This window comes from Drosophila pseudoobscura, chromosome X, assembly GCF_009870125.1.
Source record: "Drosophila pseudoobscura strain MV-25-SWS-2005 chromosome X, UCI_Dpse_MV25, whole genome shotgun sequence".
In the NCBI taxonomy this organism is placed as follows: Eukaryota; Metazoa; Arthropoda; class Insecta; order Diptera; family Drosophilidae; genus Drosophila; species Drosophila pseudoobscura.
Genome location: NC_046683.1, coordinates 38,317,458 through 38,336,436, shown reverse-complemented (window position 1 = coordinate 38,336,436; position 18,979 = coordinate 38,317,458). Strand labels below are relative to the sequence as shown.

General features: G+C 42.8%; 1 protein-coding gene across 6 annotated transcripts in view; it reads left to right on the top strand.

The window, feature by feature from the left end:
* Positions 1-18,979, top strand: part of rsh (Rap GTPase activating protein radish) — a 133,521-nt gene that overhangs the window by 81,230 nt on the left and 33,312 nt on the right. For all 6 annotated transcript variants that reach the window (XM_033382297.1, XM_033382296.1, XM_033382295.1 and 3 more), the window contains 2 exons: positions 5,809-5,918; positions 6,192-6,357. In XM_033382297.1, coding sequence (XP_033238188.1) covers positions 5,809-5,918; positions 6,192-6,357 — 276 coding nt within the window. The remainder of the gene's footprint in view (positions 1-5,808; positions 5,919-6,191; positions 6,358-18,979) is intronic.

Below are 18,979 nucleotides of genomic sequence, written 5' to 3'. Positions count from 1 at the left end.
CCGTCTGTCCGTCTGTCCGTCCGTCCGTCTGTCCGTCTGTCCGTCCCCTTCAGCGCCTAATGCTCAAAGACTATAAGAGCTAGAGCAACGATGTTTTGGATCCAGACTTCTGTGATATGTCACTGCTCCAAAAATATTTCAAAGCTTTGCCCCGCCCACTTCCGCCCCCACAAAGGGCGAAAATCTGTGGCATGCACAATTTTAAAGATACGAGAAAACTAAAAACGCAGAATCGTAGAAGATGACTATATCTTCTAGAGTGCAAAATCTGAACCAGATCGTATAATTATTACAGCCAGAATCACGAAAACAATTTCACTCTTTCTCGCTCTGTCCCACTCTAACACACAGGATTCATGGTCGGTTTTGCCAATTGCAAAATATGAGTTCAAGGATCTCAGAACCTATAAGAGCCAGAGCAACCAAATTTGGTATCCACACTCCTGTGATATCGGACCTTGACCGTTTCATGTCCAAATTTCGCCACACCCCCTTCCGCCCCCGCAAAGGACGAAAATCTGAGGCAACCACAAATCTCAGAGACTATTAAGGCTAGAGTAACCAAATTTGGTACACACACTCCTTTAAAGTGTCACTATAAAACGTATATCTCAGAATTTCGCCATACCCCCATCCGCCCCCACAAAGGACGAAAATCTGTTGCATCCACAATATTGCACATTCGAGAAAACTAAAAACGCAGAATCATAGATAATGACCATATCTATTAGATTGCTGAATCTGGATCAGATCAGATCATTTTTATAGCCAAAAGGAACAAATCAATTTGCAGTGGCTACGCAGCGCCCGACGTCACGCTCAAACTGATTTTCTGTCTCTCTCGCACGCACTCTTTGTCGTGTCGTTAAATATTAGCGGCGTCTGCCGGAGGAGAGCCATACTGACTTAGTATCGGGTATAACCGTAGAGTTGCGGTGTCCGCAGCAACTCACAACGTTCCCCCTCGTTTTGGTTTTCGGTTGCGGATTTGGCCTTGGTTTTGGCCTAGAAAATATAGTTCTCAATTTTTCTTCTGCAGCGCTCAAAGAGTAATTATAGCCAAGTACGGCTAAGAGTTTCGCGAAAAGGTGAACCCAAAAGGAGACCAGCACGTGGCGTTTTTCCGATCTGAGAATGATAAAAGTCAATAGTTCCAAAGTGTTCTATCGATCCTTAATGTATCTTCAGAAGTACTAACAGAGAGTAGGTTAAAGGTTATTCAATGTCTGTTTTCTGTCACACAATGACAGTTAAAAAAAATACCAAAGAATTTGAAGGTACGGATATAAGAGATAAGTCTATATATCTATAGCTCCTTCCATCTTTCTCTATCGTGTCATTCACCCATCTCTAGCACTGCAGTGAAGCGCTTCGAAATACCAGTGTTTGACTGTGTAAGTTTGGGGTCGATTATGGTCCCTATGGACCCATAAATACGCACGTACACAAAGCGGGGCCGATGACTCTGCTCCGACAAGGGGCTCCGCCGCTTGGCCCATGTCAGTGTTCATGTTGAGGGACTCTTCTCGGTGGCCGGTGGCCGCTGACCGGTGACCCACATGACCCCGATGCTGTCACTGCGCTGCGACAAGTGGGCGGGGGTGGCAACTGCGACATGCACTTTAGGGTCGCCAACTGGCCAGTGAACAGTGGCAGATAGCAATTTGGGTAAATGATATACTTCAATTTAATTGCACAGCACTAATCAGCAGAAGCAAAAGCAGAATGCGACAAAACCGAATACTGTCGCCAGTCTCGCATATCGTGACAGGACCTGGCCCCCGCCTGTAAGGCTAATGAAAGCTTATTGTCAGCGATAATTGAACAACAAGTCCAAACAGGAAACAATCAAGGGTATATGGGGTTCGAGGGCCTTCGGGAAACTTGGTCATTTATAATGGGCACTCGGTGCTCGCTGTCACTGGTATGTACAATGTACATGCTTTTGGGGGGTAGTCAGCATAGTTGTGAAGAAGAACTCCTTAAGAAGAACTCCTTAAGAAGTCATAGGATGATTAGTTATAACCTAAGAAAAATACGGCATAGCAAGAGCAATAGCTGCAGTTGCAGTTTCCTAAAAGGCTTAACACAATTCTATTACTCTTTATTAGAAAAATTAAGAGTACAAAATTAAAGAGTAATTGCATTTTTCATTAGGTATAATTCAGTCACAGAATGCAACCTTATATGTAGCTCTCATATCTATTAAAAGATGTGAAATTTCCACACGTTTACCGTGAACAGGTTTTTCTGTAAATCAATCCTTTCTCCGTACAAACTGACACTCATTACTATTCCAAGTGGTGGCACCTTTGAATGTTTGCCAAGTACAGTTGCGTCAAAAGGTTTACCTGTTGTAAAGCGTTTTCTCCGGGGCAATGCTCCTGCAGAGCTTGGAGTATAACCGCTCCTCTCTAACGCTTATACAACCACCGCTCTACATATGTACTTTACCCTCTCACCGTACGCTCTCTCGCTCTTTCGGCCCTTCTCCTTCCTGCTCCCTTTCCGCTCTATAATTTTAATGAAAGTGCATTAAAGGCACGTTGCCTGGTTTCCCTGTAGCATCCTCCTGTCAGTGGCTTCCTCATGTGCTACCCTTGTTCCAATATTATTTACGCTCAATTAAGTTAGTGCACATCTCCCTCCTTTCATTCTCCACCCTACTCCCCCCTCTTTTTATTTTTTACAGCTATGTATTTCTCTAAACAAATTGCACTTGCAGTCAATTCTGGTTCCTCAGCCAAGTCAGAGCCAAGCCGGTTGCCATTGTCAGACAATTTCCATGCCCCCGATTGCTAGAGGGTTAGAGGAGATATGTGTGTGGGGAGGGAGGGTGGTGGTGGCGGTGGTAGGGATACAATTGAGAACCATCTCGGAGTGACTGTCACAAGCCATTAAGCATCCATTGTTTCGGACTGGCCTCTCGAATACCGAGCGCGGCAAGCGCTATTCAAAAGAAAAAGTTAACGCTTGATTTCTGCACTAAAAACCAGAAGTTTGCCATTCTTTTGGGTCATTAGTTGGTAATATATCAAAGTCATGAACTTAGACTGCTCCCCGAAATCCCTCGGAAGAAACTACTGAGTGCAGATGCAAAGTTTCTATGCGGCAGCTGTCATTAAAGCAAATGGGAAAAGGAAGAAGCCTCGTCGAGCCAGAAAGCATTAAAATATGAATTGTGCTCCGACTAGAATAGAACATAACAGACCAGAACAGACCAGGACAGGACCACGCTTCTGCCTGCTGAGCTGAAGAGAACCAAGGAGGGAGAGAGAAATATATAGAGAGAGAGTCATCTTCTGGGGCTATAGAACTTATAGATACCCTTGAAAATATTAAGATACCAATGCAGATAAATACAAAAATACATTTATAGAAAAAAATATAAGTAAAGCGAGAAAGCTATAAAGCAAAAGCTCTGCTTGTATCGATCAGGCATTCCTGTATAATTTTCATTTTGTTCATTCACCGAATATCAACACTCGTCATACCCTACCCTCTGCATGCTAGAGAACGGAGACAAGGTTCCGAGAACTTGTCCAATTTCGTCGTCTTTCAATTAGTCAATTATGTAAAGTGTCCTGATTAAAATTCGCCAGAAGCATAAATAGGTTTTCGTTTTCGTTTTGATGGTCCATTAAATTAGAACCATTGAGTCTCGGTTGTCGGACGAGTTTTAAGGACGCCCCGAGAGCTCAAATGAACTCCGTGCTGCTGCTCTATAGAATGACATGACACGACATTGCTTTCTAGTACTTTCTGGCCATTCCTGTTGCCCATTTCAGTCGTTGTTCTGCACTTGACAATGCAATTTGATTTATTTTATAGTCATGCATACGCATGCCCATGCCCATTCGCCCACCGGTAGTATCTCTGGCTGATTGCCTCGAGTCGAAATTCATTGTATTAGTTTGTGGCGGCTGGCCAATTAGGTACGGAGTGCTGGGCGGTTGGGGAACGAAGACACGGCGTCCATACCCCATACTGACTATCAAATGCAAATTTAATTCGCCCAACTTCTACTGTTAGCAAATACTCATAGTCGAGGTCATGAATGCAAAAGTATGCGTAAAGTTCCGACCATGCCCGGCTCCGTTCTAACACAAGGCCCGCATTTGCATTCGGGCTGCGATCCTCATGGAATAGAATTCCTGCAAGGTGGTTGGTTGGTAATTTTCTAGCCAAGGCCTGCCTGGAGTGCGGGCGTGCTTCTTGCGGCTTCGCTTGACTCTTGTATCGGTAGAGAAAATGGACAAAAGGGATACTTTTGGTTAAGTAGCGGCTGAAACTGATTCAAAATTCATGCAAAACATGCGTGGCAATGATGAATTGGTTTGTTCTCAGCGACAGCTACCGCGAATAAATTGGATGAATGCCAGAAGCCTTCACAGTAACTGTACCAGATATTCACTTCACTCAAAAGGATGAAATACAATTAATAGCGCATACGCAAAGTGGACAAGCTAGAAAAAGAAAAAAAAAAAGGGAAAACATGGGCTTAGTCAGAGAGATCATTATTGCTTTCTGATGTGTATGACTTTATTATGTGCAATATCTTTCTAATGACCAGACAAAAACAGAAGACACGACGGAGACACTCTCGAGACCCTTTAATGAAATGCGAGTACCAGTTGATTACCGCTGGGTCAAGAGGCTCAGAAGTGGCATCCCAATACGGGTCGATTTTGATGATTTTGAGCTCCCAGAAATGGGAAAAAAAGGCAGGGCCGCAAACACATGCTCATAATTATAGTCACTTAATTGCCAGGCACTGCCCTGACTGGCAGACAAACCCACAAAAAAGAACCCCCACAAAACCAAAAATTTGAGCTTAAACTGAGTCTTTTCAGCAGCAAAGTTTGTATGCTTTTTTTTTGCTTAATGATGAGAACTATTCCAATAAAAATCTTCTAAGAAATCGTTGTATTTATTTGACGTTCATGGGTTAAAAAAAATTGTATATTTAATCTTAATTTAAGGAACTCTTTCAACTCTATAAAAGCATTTCCGCACGCCAGATGTATGCCTTTCATCAGCTTATAAAATTAATTGAAAATCAACCATCCTTCTGTAATCAGTATAGTTCTAGTATAGATACAAAAGTATGCTGGTCATTTATGAAATTGCAACTTTATTCCATCTCTGGGTCACCTCAGAAGCTCTTTCAACACTTTACAATGCTCTTAAATTTCCCCATACACCAATTACTCTGGCTCTCGTAGGTATATCACGTTCATTGAGGATTCTGTTGCTTTTCATTTCGGAGAAACTCAATAAACTCAAAACTTCATCAACTCAATAAGCAACAATTTTGTAGAACTCTCTCTTTCTTTTTATATGCCTCTCCCTCTTTTGCACACTCTCTAACCTGGCTGGCTCTCTTTCTGCTGGCATTGTACCACAGCCAGCCCAATCCTTTGGCAATTTGCTTGTATTTGAAACTCATTTCCGTTTGTAATTGAGTCGCTCTAGCTCGATTGTGTGTATGCGGTCACACACACCATGCGTACACCCTGCGAACAGGACATCCTACATCCGTCATATTTACACCCCTTACACTCCAGCCGGATTTCCCCATCCATCCATCCTTCCTTCATATATGGGTTATGTATACGCAAATTAATTTACTTTGAAATGCCGCTGACTAACGTTGTTCATGTGCTGTTCCGGTTTCGGTTTCGGTTCAGTATCCCTATCTGCATCTGTATCCCCAATGGTATCCATATTTGATTGATTTGTGAAATTCATGTGACCAAGTGTCGACTTAGTTTTGATCGTTCATTCTATTCCATTCTCCCATTACAGAACCATCGCCGCTATACGACAACAACCACTACCATGAGGAGTGTCTGCGGTGCAACTCGTGCGGCTTGAATTTGACGGGACCCAATCAGAAGCGCGCCAGGAGGTTCAAGGTAGGTTTACCTCCACCCTCCTTAGCGAACAAAACCTATCTTATCTCGAATGCAGTTGCTGTCATAATGTAGCAAATATGCACGGCTGCTGTCCGAGTATACACATAAGAGTACTCGTGCAGGTGTATGGTCTATGGTGCATGTGTGGCAAGTGCCAAAGTAAAGGCGACAAATAGAAAAGGAAAAAGAAGTGGATGCACAAAAAAATCATTTAGGGCTGAGGAAAAATTCAAAAATCTAACGCTTTCCTGTTTTTTTCCTTTTGCCATGCAGAACCAGATCCTGTGCGACCTGCATTTCGCAGACGTGGCCCTAATGGAGTGCTCCGATTTTATGCAGCAACTGCGGAGCTTCAAGCCCCAATCGCTGGGCTGTGCAGTGGCGCGACGCAAGAGCTCCACGACGTTAATATTTCCATTGCCGCCGCAAGCATGTTCAGGTATGTAGGCACATTTCATTATAAGCCAAATCGGCACTGGGACGGGACTACCAGCAACTCTTGGTCCATGCCAATGCCCATGCCAATGTCCTTGCCCCATGCTAGTGCCCGTTCCCAAGATGATGATACCCTGCACATATCATTTATGTTGTATACTGGATGGGTTCTTTTGGATTATACTGCCTTTGAATGTAGGTTTTAATCGATATTCCATCCTTTAGTTTCAATACTACTTAGTTATATACTGATGTGGTTCTGAAACATCTCATTACTCAAATCCAAATTGAGAGATATTTTTGAAATTTCAGGAGAGTTTCCGGTTGCCGGCGAACTCATGCGGACTGACCGTTAGGTATTGCGTCACAGGGTCCGGGAGGGAGCTCTATGCCCCTTCTGAGAGCTGTCTTTTGATATGTTGATATGCTCATTGATATGTATGCAAAGTTGCACTCTGCGTCCCAATATCGCATTTCCTCGAGCATTGCGCTCATCAGCGTTGCTTTGGTCAGCATTCGTCCACAGATTTCTCCATCTTTCCTCTGTCGGTTTCGAACCCACTCCCAGGTATCGAAAGGCTCTCGAGGATTCCACCCTACATGCTTCTAGATTCTAGATCCGTGAGATCCTTTGCGACAGACACCAGTGCAACGCCGTCTGCAAACCCTATCATACAGAACGTTCCAAAACAGGGGCCCAGGACTGTTCCTTGTGCTACGCCACCAGATACGTCTTCGACTCGAAACTCCGCTAATGCCTGTATAACGACGTCCCATCTGGCAGAGTTAGACGTGTTCGTTACGTCCAGCGTTACCACGATGCAATACTGTTTTGTATCACCTTTCCACCTTGGGCCGTCGATTGCTTTCGAAGCAATATCGGCCATTGATGATGGTGTATCAACAGTGGAGCGTGTCCTACGGAACCCGTATTGCCGTGGTGATAGGTCTGAAGGCTGTAGCCTCGCGCAATACTGGCTGACAATCCGCTCCCGAATTTTTCGCGCGGTGTCCAATAGTCATATCGGCCTATACAATGAGGGCTGCTCATTTACTTTACAGCTACAGAATAATCCCGCGTGGAGCATCTGGGCCAAGAGTTTTTTCGTTTGGGATGCCTCTAGCTGTGGCCATGACCTCCCCCTCGATGATCTCTTTTAAGGGACGTACAAGGATGTATAAGGTTTCTAAAATAGCCTGCATTTTATTTGTGCCTGCCGGTGCCTTTGTTTTAAAAGCTCTCATTTTCGTTAGTACCACCACCCGTTCCGCTGCGTCACACAGTTCCAAGAAGCACGGCCGATTGCCCTTTGGCATCCGGGGGGTATCCCCGATCGGTGCGTTCAACCAGTAAACAGGCTGGTGATGGCACCTGTAGGCATAACGACGGTTCATGCTACCATCGCAGACATGTGTCTCTGCATCTATGCCCCGTCGGACTCTCTATAGGCGTCACCAGCTGGCTCTGGGATGAGCAATTTCGCAGAAAATTGTACTGGGTTAAAGGTGGTGACCTCCGTGTGGTCTGCGTGGTCCTCGCCTGGCCACCTCTATTGCCAGTACTTATCGCACAGCGAATAGCAGTTTTATCGCTTGTCGTGTATTTCCCGCACTGCTTCCATTCAACTCATTGTCCAACTCAGTGGAGGAGCACAGACATCACGTGGATAATATTTTGCAAATCTTAAAAGCGCATAAACTTTGCATCAGCGCCGCAACCCTTGCTTACCCCTGTCTTAATGCAGAACTAAGTCCCACGTGTGACCCCTCCGATACAGCCATTGAACAAAACACGAAAGGGAGGCGACAGCCTATTGGATACAGATATTGTCTGACAATGATCGACCACTTTTCTCGCTGGCTGGAGGCTGTGCCGTTGAAGAATATGACTGCAGAGACCATATGTGACATAATAAGGTCGCACTAAATATTGCGTTTCGGGTGCCCATTGACTATTACAGCCGATCAAGGAACTCAATTCGAATCTGCACTCATTAAGTCTCTGGCGAATATTCTGGGAACTTAGCACATTCACACGACGCCCTATTGCCCTCAGTCAAATGGCATAATCGAGTATGGGCACAACCTCCTTGATGTGCCTCCGGATTTGCTTCAAGGAGGACATTTAGGCATCAGCCGCCGAAATGTTATATGAAATGTTATAAATGTTCCCAATGAAAACTTTTACGACTTGAACGTACCGTCGAAACCACTCGACTGTGTCAGCCAGTTCAGGGGAAGAATGCAGGTGGTAAAGCCAAGTCCAGGTTCGTATCTCATCAAACATAAACTCTTTCTGCTTAAGGATATTCACAATTGCTCACTTGTCTTCGTCTCAACCCTTCGAGCCGCCGTACACGGATCCATAGCCGATCACCGGGTCTTCACCATTCGTATTAATGGAAAAGATACAGACGATCAGCAATCAAATGTGCCATTATGGACATATAAAAAGAAGAAAAGAAGAAGTAATTTCTTATAATTCTGTGTTTGTAATTTTCTTCTGACTTCAAAAATGTGGATGGATATTTTCCCCACAAACATAATATACCCCTATACTCATTTTGATTATCTGGTATAATAAAGAGGAATAGCAAAATATTAAGCGTACTGTGGCCAAGCCGCCAAACAGAGGTACGAGGGTTTCTATTTATATTTCGGGAATAGGAAATAAGAACAGAATTTTTAAATGAAAATGGTTTTATTTTTTTTTCAAAATATTCCCCCTGATGATCAATACACTTTTGCATTCGCTTGAACCATTGATCATAGCAGTTTTTCCACTCCTCTTGAGACACCTCCAAAACATGGTTTTTAAACTCTTCAACTGCTTCTTCGGCGCTCGTAAAACGTTGACCACGCAGTTTTTTTTTAATGTTAGGGAATAAAAAGAAGTCATTGGGTGCCAAGTCAGGACTGTAGGGAGGATGAGTCATCAATTCTACGTTTTGACTTCTTAAAAATTCACCTGTTTGTCGAGATGTGTGCAAGCTCTCATTGTCATGATGGAGAATGATTCGCGCTCGGCAGTTGGTTTTGCGAATTTCTCCGAAGACCTCCGGCAAACAAATGGTCGTGTACCACTCAGAATTGACAGTCCTACGTTTCTCTAGCGGAACAGTGGTCACATGACCCATTCTCCCGAAGAAACAGGCTCGAACAACTTTTGTTGGATTTTGCTCATCTTGAAACACCCACACGGTCGATTGCTGTATAGTTACCGGCTCATACGCATATATCCATGATTCATCACCTGTCACGATTTTAAAAACATCTTTTGAAGCACCTCGGTCGAACTTTTTATGCATTTCCTTGCGAGCCTTATTTTGAGCGATTGATAAGTTATGGGGTACGAGAGCAAACCTTTTTTACAACTAAGTGTTCATGTAAAATGGAATGTATTGAAGTGGAACTAATGTGCAAGGATGCCTCTATCTCACGATATGTCACATGTCGATCTTGAACTATCAGTTCACGCACACCATCGATGTTTTGTGGCACAACAACCGATTTTGGGCGACCTTCACGAAATTCGTCAGCGACTGAACTACGACCACTATTAAGCTCTGCAAACCAGCGATAAACTGACGTTTTTGATGGTGCTTTCTCGCCATATAAAAAACTAAGTTCATCAACACATTCTTGTTGGGATAATCCACGTCGAAAGTTGTGGAAAATAATAAAACGAAAACCCTCTCGAGAAATTTCCATTGTTTTGCCAAATTGATTTTTTAACTGATCGTGAACAATACAAAAACCAATTGTACATAAAAACGTCGTAGGTACATATGTGGCCCCGGATTTTCCGTAGTTGAACTTTAGTCCAGGACGCCAGGTTTTATTATAATTAGTCTTTATTTATGAATATTATTTAAGATTAGTTATGATTACAACGGTCGCTGTGCTTTAAGTATATTTTGATTAATACAGATATTTGCTCTCGTAATTTTCGTGTGGCTGAGTGAGACTTTGGCACCGAATTAATTGGCGTCGATCGTTGAGGCTGTGTTCTCTCCTCTCTTTGTTCGACGGCCGCTTCTAGTCTCTCTCTCTGTTACTTCCTCTGTTATCTCTACAGACTCTGTTGCTCTCCCACCAAATCCCACACATATATGCTAAAAAATGACAAAGTTTATTTTGGCGTTACCAGATTTTACGTATTGGCTTTAGTATTGCCCATTCCCGAAATATAAATAGCAACCCTCGTACGTTGTGATGTCAGTGCAGTCCGTAGAGTATGTTCTTTGGTCAATGTACGCTGAATTCTTATTGTTGTTCTTTATTAATTATTATTGAATCTTAAAAGTGCTTTGCTGCGAAGTCTAAGATAAAGATGCCAGACCGGCGTGTCAGAGTCGGAGGAGTTGCCACACCGGCGAACGACTCTTAGTTACAGTGCTGTTGAGGGGCTGCGACCCGTGTGTACAGTGTCTACGCGATCAGCTGGAATGGCCAGGAAAAGTTGCAATGAGTACAGACGGCGCAGTTAAAATACAAAATGTCCATTAATTACAACAATACAATAGTACAATTGGAGAGGGAGTCAGAAAATCTTACCTTTCATCCCTAGACAACGACCATTGTTTGATCTGTTGGGTCTGGGTCTCTTCACTGACCGACCTATTTTACGGCAGGAATATCGGCTATTATCCGTCGGCGTGGGAGCTCCAGGAAAAAACGCGTCCACACTTTACACTTTACACACGAGTCAGCGTGTGTGTGTATTAGTGTATGGGCATGTGTGTGCGTGTATACGTATACGAATCCGAGCTGGCATCATTATAATTCAAATGAGATTTGCGGGCACAGCCATCTACACACACACATAGTTAAATATACGAACACACACACAAAAAGAGTTTGGAAAAAAAGAGAGAGAGCGAGAGACAAGGAATAAGAAAGGGACAAAAAAGAACAGATGCGGAGCAACAAGGGGGACAAAGCCACGTCTACAAGTTCGAGAATGTTTGGCATTTTGCATAATAAAGTTGCTCAAACATATTTGACGTTCGGGTTGCGCAGCACAGCTCCCATATACCCACTCACACACACACAAAGAGACAGATATAGAGAAAGACATCTGCACAGATAGAACGGCAATTTTTCCCTGACATAAACTTTCAATTCAGTTTTCATTTCACTTTTTTCCGTCTCGCTTTCTGCGTTTCCTCTTGTTTACCGCATTCACGAACGATTTAATTAAAATCCCAAAAAAGAAAAATGAAATGATGAACGCAGAACGCAGAACGCCGAGCCGAGAACATTTCCTAACATGATTTATCAGTCAGTGCCCCCTGCGTATTGTACATGTATGTATGTATGTGGTCTTCAGATATCTCCATATACTATACCCGTCAATACATACATATGTATGTATGTATATATACATGTACATGTATGTATGTAGTTCTGTGTGTGTTATTCACACATCTGTGTTGGCGCTTGCAGGAATGCAAAGTTTATTAACTGGATTTTTATTGCGAAACTTTTGGTCCTGACTTACGCGTAATGCCCTTTGCCCCCGAGCATGGACCATCATGTTGTGCGCGCTTAACGCTCAATTCGTTTGCCGTCCATTTTAATTACAATGTGCCGAAATGTACGAAATGTACGAAATGTACGAAAATACTTACATATGAAACGGAGGCCTCGACTCAATGCGCCTCTGGCATAGCGGAACGGGTTGGGGCGCATAGAGTCAGGAAGGACAGCGAATATGCGACAGGGAATACACCACAACGGACAGGAGACAGGGTACACATACCAGTACTTGCCACAGTGGACAGCGGATAAAGTTGGGATGTGTGCGACATTTTTTTTTTTGGCAAATTGGCTACCGCTAAGTGAAGCCTGGTCATGGAAAATAACCAACTTAGCTCGGCCATCAATGATAAACAAGCAAGAGCTCACTGTTTTATAATGGAAGTAAGTCGCCAACAGCTGAGTGCATCACAAATTAAAGACTTTAAGTTGACTTAAAAGCGAGTCTTTAACAAAAGAACGTTTCCTGAATTTGAGATGATTTACTTGCGTCTGTTTATTGCAATGATGGCTTAAGAACTCATTTATATACCATCCACCACCTTCCCATAACCCCTCCCACCAATGTTAGCTGACTTCCATCTGACGAGCTCCGATTTCCATACGCACATGTCTTCGCGTAGCAAACGTGCTCATCCCGTATTAATGGGAGCATACCGAGGAGCATTAAAAGGAGTAGATCCCATTCGAAGCGACATTGAGTGCACTCGGAGAAAGTGATTCGATGCGAGTCATATTGAAGCCGAAGTTCTACTTATGAACGACAACACACATTTGTTGCATGAGAGGGATGACTGTACTCGGCGTCGTCCCGCTGTCGACAAAAATATTTTGTGCAATGTCTGCTCCTTACTTTCAGCCACATCCGCATCATCTCACCCATCTGAATATCTGACCAGGAGAATGCAATTGTCCGGTTCTGCCACCTTATGAAAAGACAAGACAAGGTTTTTCTTCTTTTTGGATCGATCCTCCATATCCCTACGCATATCCACATCTACATACATACATATATCCATTTCCAGACCCATATATGTATCTTTATAAAGTTCTCTTACAGCTGCTTCAAAAGATTGCTAGGATGTTCTGAAAAGGGCTCTGGGGTTTGAGCGGTCTGCGTTGGGGCCATAAAATAGATTAAATAAATAAACTAAATAAATCATTTAGCGTCTCAGAAGTAGCGCATACACCACGTAGGCACCACTGAAGACGTTTATGGTTTAAACACGTATTATACGTCTTCCCAAATAAATGCGAGCCAAGAGATGCTTGGATACATCTGTGTGTACGTGACAATTAAATTTATGAAATCATATAACAGGGCCAAAAAAGAGCCATAAGACGCTGCCCGAAGCCAAGTCCAAGGCCAAGAGCAGAAAAGTTGAAAAGTCAGTTCAGGGGTCGCAGCTCTCCGCATCCCGAATTATCGCCCAGAAAAGGGCGCGCGAATGCCACCAAGATACTGCCAATGGCCCAACCATTAGCGAATACTAGACATTTCAGGATATCTTTGCCGAAGGATAATGGGTTGCCGGATAATGCTTATATGACGCCTGCAAAATGATTCACAGAAAGTCTGGATGGTGCTCCAACTCGCAGCTCCAGTTCCAGTGCTCAATTGAACATTTAGTGAACTCTGGATTAAGGCTGACGCTGACAACTAACTCGAAATCAGTATGGGATTAATTCGCATACCTCCCACACACGCTAACTATGATTCACTTATTATGATTCGCTTATGTTGTGGTTTAACCGTTTGCATCGGTTAAATTGCGTTTCCTTATAAGTAAATAATGCAAATATACAATGGAAGCTCGAAGCTGCCTCCCAAAAATGACTTCGGAAACTTAATTTTAGAGAACAGATATGATTTCAAAAACATTAATATTAATTGGACCTTCCTTCGTACGCATGTACAATTATAATAAAAACATTATTAGAGCTTGGTTACAACCCTAAAACATTCATTTGGATCCCTGTCTGTCTGTCAATAGTCTGGGGCTTAATTGCCTTCCTCCGCGAGCAGCTATTCCCGTTCAATGCCTTATTCACGACTTTGTCATCTGGGCCGGTCATAAATTTATCACGAATTCTCGTCTGGTGTGTGTACCTGGCTAGACGTTTTCATTTTTATATGGATTATTAGCGGGATAATTGTTTGTGAATATTGTCCAAGAATAGACAGTTATGAAAGCACGTCTTGCAGGGGCCAACCTGTTCCTGTTCCTGTACCGGCTACTGCTTCCACACCCCAAAAGCAAACCCCACCTCCCCCCACCTCCCCCCACCACCACCACCACCTCCTCGTCCGTGGCAGCCATTAATTTGTCCCTTTGGAATTTTGTACAGGTATTTACGTCGCCGCGCCCACAGCTGAGAATACCGCCTTCTTGTCATTTGTGCCATAATAAATTCAAAAGCCCCTCTATGAAAAAAAATATACAAAAATTTTCGCGCATTTTTAACGTTCATTTGTCAGCTCGGTTCTGGTCGCCACATTCCCTGTTCTCCCTCTACAACCAATATTCTCCATTATATTGTATCTATTCGTGTCGCGGGGATAACCCTCTTTTTTTGACAACTTAAATATTTTAAAATGTCCTGGCATCAGTCCGCCATAATTTAAGATTCAATATGCCTTATGTGTCTAAAATTTAGATTAAATAAGCTAAAAATTAGGCTTAGACTAAAGACACCCAAAAAACGAGGCGGAACGTTGTCAGTTGCTTCTGCGACCGCAACTCTACATTTATACCCGATACTTAGTCAGTATGGCTCTCCTCCGACAGACGGCGCGTAACATTGAGCGAAAAAAAATGTGTGCGAGAGAGACAGCAAATCAGTCTGAACGTGTCGTCGGGCGCGACCATTATTTGTGTGTGTTAGAGAGATACAGGGCGAGAGAGAATGAAATTGTTTTCTTCATTGTGGCTATAATAATGATTAATAAAGAGTGTGAAGAGTAAGGGGCTGCCCTGTGGTACTGCCGAAGACACCTTCACCGGTGAGGAGAGGGCGTTTTTGAAGAGGACTCTTTGAAACCTGGAAAAAAGATAGCTAGAAATCCAGAGTGAATGCTTTACTAAAGTCGGTGTAAATAACATCCGTCTGTAAGTTACCTTGAAAGCCTTTAATAATGAAAGAGATAAACTCTAACAAGTTCTAGGAATGGCGGATAACTTTGCTGCCTCAGACTTGCTACCTTTTTCATGGAGAGGAATTATAAATGATTCCTTCCAGATCGGGGGTAAGCAAGAAGAATCAAGGCAGCTGGCGCAGTACCTGCGCAGTACCTGCGCAGTACCTGAGTACTCAACCTGGAACCCCGTCTGGACCCGGCTTAACTTGTCGAAGATCAAGAAGTAAAGAACATTCATTGATAAATGAATGGACTGAAAATGCCATCGATATATCGATATATCGAGTACATTGGTGTTTCTTATAATACTATCGATGAGTAAATCTTAAACTAATATTCATATCTTACAGTTTTAAGCTTTTTAGACTGGATTACTCTTTGGTAAACAGAGGGGGCTTTCCAGATCTAATCGGATAAGAAAGCGGGACACAAGAATCAAAAAATTGGCCAAGAGCATTGTACACAATTGTTGTGCCTTTTATGACATCAGTGCCCAAGTACAAAGCGGAGAAATCAAAATCACTAATGATCCAATACAGTTGGTCCTATATCTAGCGACACTTCGAAAGTAGGATGGTAGACGTCTTCAGGTATAGTGAGCGGAAGGGCTCGGGTTAACAACACTAAGGTCGGATCCGAGACAAATCACAGATCAAGCAATCGACCCAAGAAATTTTTCACTTGATTGACTTGAGACAGGGACAGGTCAAGCAAGCCGTCAACAAAGTCATGTCGTGACATGGTCACTAGGTTACCAGACTCTTTTACTGTAGACCAAACATTTCCTGTCAATTTGAAGTCACCAAGAACTATGATCTTTATCTGATAGCAAGTAAGAAACAGAAATCCAAAGATGGTGGAATATATGAGTAAGTAATGAATATATAGAATATAAAGAAAGCATGAAAAATTAGTTTTATACACAGGAATTCCAGTTCGTGTCAGCCGTTTTCAATTGTTGAACACCCATACATTTTTATACCCGATACTCAAAGAAATGGGAACGTTCATTCGTTCATTCTAATTTTATACCCGGTACTTGAAGAGTGTAATTTTGAAGATAAAGATAAAGGTCTTCGCGAATTTTGGCCACAGAAAATTAATTACAAAAACAAACTAAAACTACAACAAAAGCGAAGCTTTTTCAACAGAAAAGCCATGGCGCTTAAGCAGCTGGAAACGGAAACTACAATTTTCAACGATTGGAATTTTGAGTAGAATTTTTTCTTATGACTTATGCAAATTTTCATTTGGTAAACTTTCGGCTTTCCTGCTCCTTTGGCAGTATTTTTAAACAAGAGGGAGAGCTAGAGAGAGAAAAAACCACAAAGTCCAACATAAAGAGTTACCTAAGGGCAAGCAGGTCCTTTTCTCTGCACCTTGAGGCACTTAGTCGCAAAGTTAAAAGCTCCTGCCTCGCTGCCTCCCAAATGCCACTCAAATTGCAACACCACCCAACTTTAAAAGCATATGTACGAGCCAAGAAAATGGGATTACGAAAATATGTGCATGCTACTAAATATTAATTTAAAGATATAAGGGGAATATCAAACGCAACTGGGGGAAAGAATGGCATAAGGAGTCGTAAAAGAAAGGATAGTGCGATCTGAGAAAGAATAAATTTATGATTCCTCCCAACAGAGATTCTCACAAATATATTTAGCTTGCCATAACTGCTATTCAACACTTTGTAGCTAGGCTTTTAAATGAAAACGAGGGGGAACGTTGTGAGTTGCTGCGGACACCGCAACTCTACAGTTATACCCGATACTAAGTCAGTATGGCTCTCCTCCGGCAGACGCCGCTAATATTAAACGACACGACAAAGAGTGCGTGCGAGAGAGATAGAAAATCAGTCTGAGCGTGACGTCACGCGCTGCGTAGCCACTGCAAATTGATTTGTTTCCTTTGGCTATAAAAATGATCTGATCTGATTCAGATTCAGCAATCTGATAGATATGGTCGTTATCTATGATTCTGATTTTTAGTTTTCTCAAATCTGCAATATTGTGGATGCAACAGATTTTCGTTCTTTGTGTGGGCGAAAGGGGGTGGGGCGAAATTTTGAGATATACGTTTTATAGTGAGATCTAACAGGATTGCGGATACCAAATTTGGTTACTCTAGCTTTAATAGTCTCTGAGATTTGTGAATATCCCCAGATTTGCATCCTTTGCGGGGGCGGAAGGGGGTGTGGCGAAATTTTGAAACAAACTCGTCTCGGTCCGATATATTAGGAGTGTGGATACCAAATTTGGTTGCTCTAGCTTTTATAGTCTCTGAGATCTAGGCGCTAATGTTTTACTCTAAGCAAAGCCGCCTATGCTACCTGTGTGTTAGAGAGAGACAGGGCGAGAAAAAATGAAATTGTTTTCTTGATGCTGGCTATAATAGTAATACGATCCAATTCAGATTCAGCAGTCTAAAAGATATGGTCATTCTCTACGATTCTGCGTTTTTTGTTTTCTCGTATCTTTAAAATTGTGGATGCCACAGATTTTCGCCCTTTGTGGGGGCGGAAGTGGGCGGGGCAAAGTTTTGAAATATTTTTGTAGCAGTGACATATCACAGAAGTCTGGATCCAAAACATCGTTGCTCTAGCTCTTATAGTCTTAGAGCATTAGGCGCTGAAGGGGACGGACAGACGGACGGACGGACAGACGGACAGACAGACATGGCTCAATCGACTCGGCTATTGATGCTGATCAAGAATATATATACTTTATGGGGTCGGAAACGATTCCTTCTGGACGTTACACACATCCACTTTTACCACAAATCTAATATACCCCAATACTCATTTTGAGTATCGGGTATAAAAAGGTAATTGTATTAGACTTCGGACTTTAATCCCTATGCGATTCACTCAACTCTATTGCCCAAAGGTCAATGTGTGCAGTCGTACCTGCTCGATTTCCATCAATCGCACTGAGCCGCTGCCTTTGGAATCCCGCTGGCTTTCGTAGCTGGAAAAAAGCCCAGCCCCAAGCTTCATAAATTCTTGGTTTTTATACCCGATCCCCAAAATGATTTGTCCAGTATCAAACAGTTCCGACCCCATAAAGTATACATATTCTTGATCTGCATCAATAGCCGACTCGATTGTGCCATCTCTTTCTGTCCGCCCCTATGAGCGCCTAGTTCTCAGAGACTATAATTTCTAGAGCAACGAAATTTGTTATCCAGACATCTGTGATATGTCACTGTTACAAGTGCATTTCAAAACATTTCCTTGCCCCCTTCCGCCCACACAAAGCAAGCAAATCTGTGGCATCCACATTAGGAGAAAATCAACGACACAGAATTATAGAAAACGACTGAATCTCCACACTGCACAATCCGAATCTTATAGTATCGTTATCATAGCCAGAATGAAAAAAAAAAATTCATTCTCCCTTGGTCTGTCCCTCTCTAACACACACGTTTCATGGTCGGCTTTACCTATCAATAAAAGTGAGCGCCTAGATATCAGAGACTATAAGAGCTAGAGCGACCAAATTTGGTGTATTTCAAAATTTTGCCCAACCCCCTTCCGCCTCGCAAATGATGAAAATCTGTGGCATACACAGATCTCAGAGACTATTAAAGCTAGAGCAACCAATTTTGTATCCACACTCCTGTTAGATCTTACTGGCATTCACAATTTTGAAGATACGGGAAAGTTAAAAACGCACAATCATAGAGAATGACCATGTCTACCAGATTGCCGAATCTTGATCTGATCGGATTATTATTATAGTAGTAAATAAATTGTCGGTTGCTACGCAGCGCACGACGACACGTTCAGACTGATTTTCAGCATCTCTCGCACACACTTTTTGTCGCTCAATGTAGCGCCGTCTGCCGGATGAGAGTTATACTGACTATGTATCGGGTATAAATGTAGAGTTGCGGTCGCAGCAGCAACTCACAACGTTCCCCCTCGTTTTTCTTCTGGAGGTTAAAA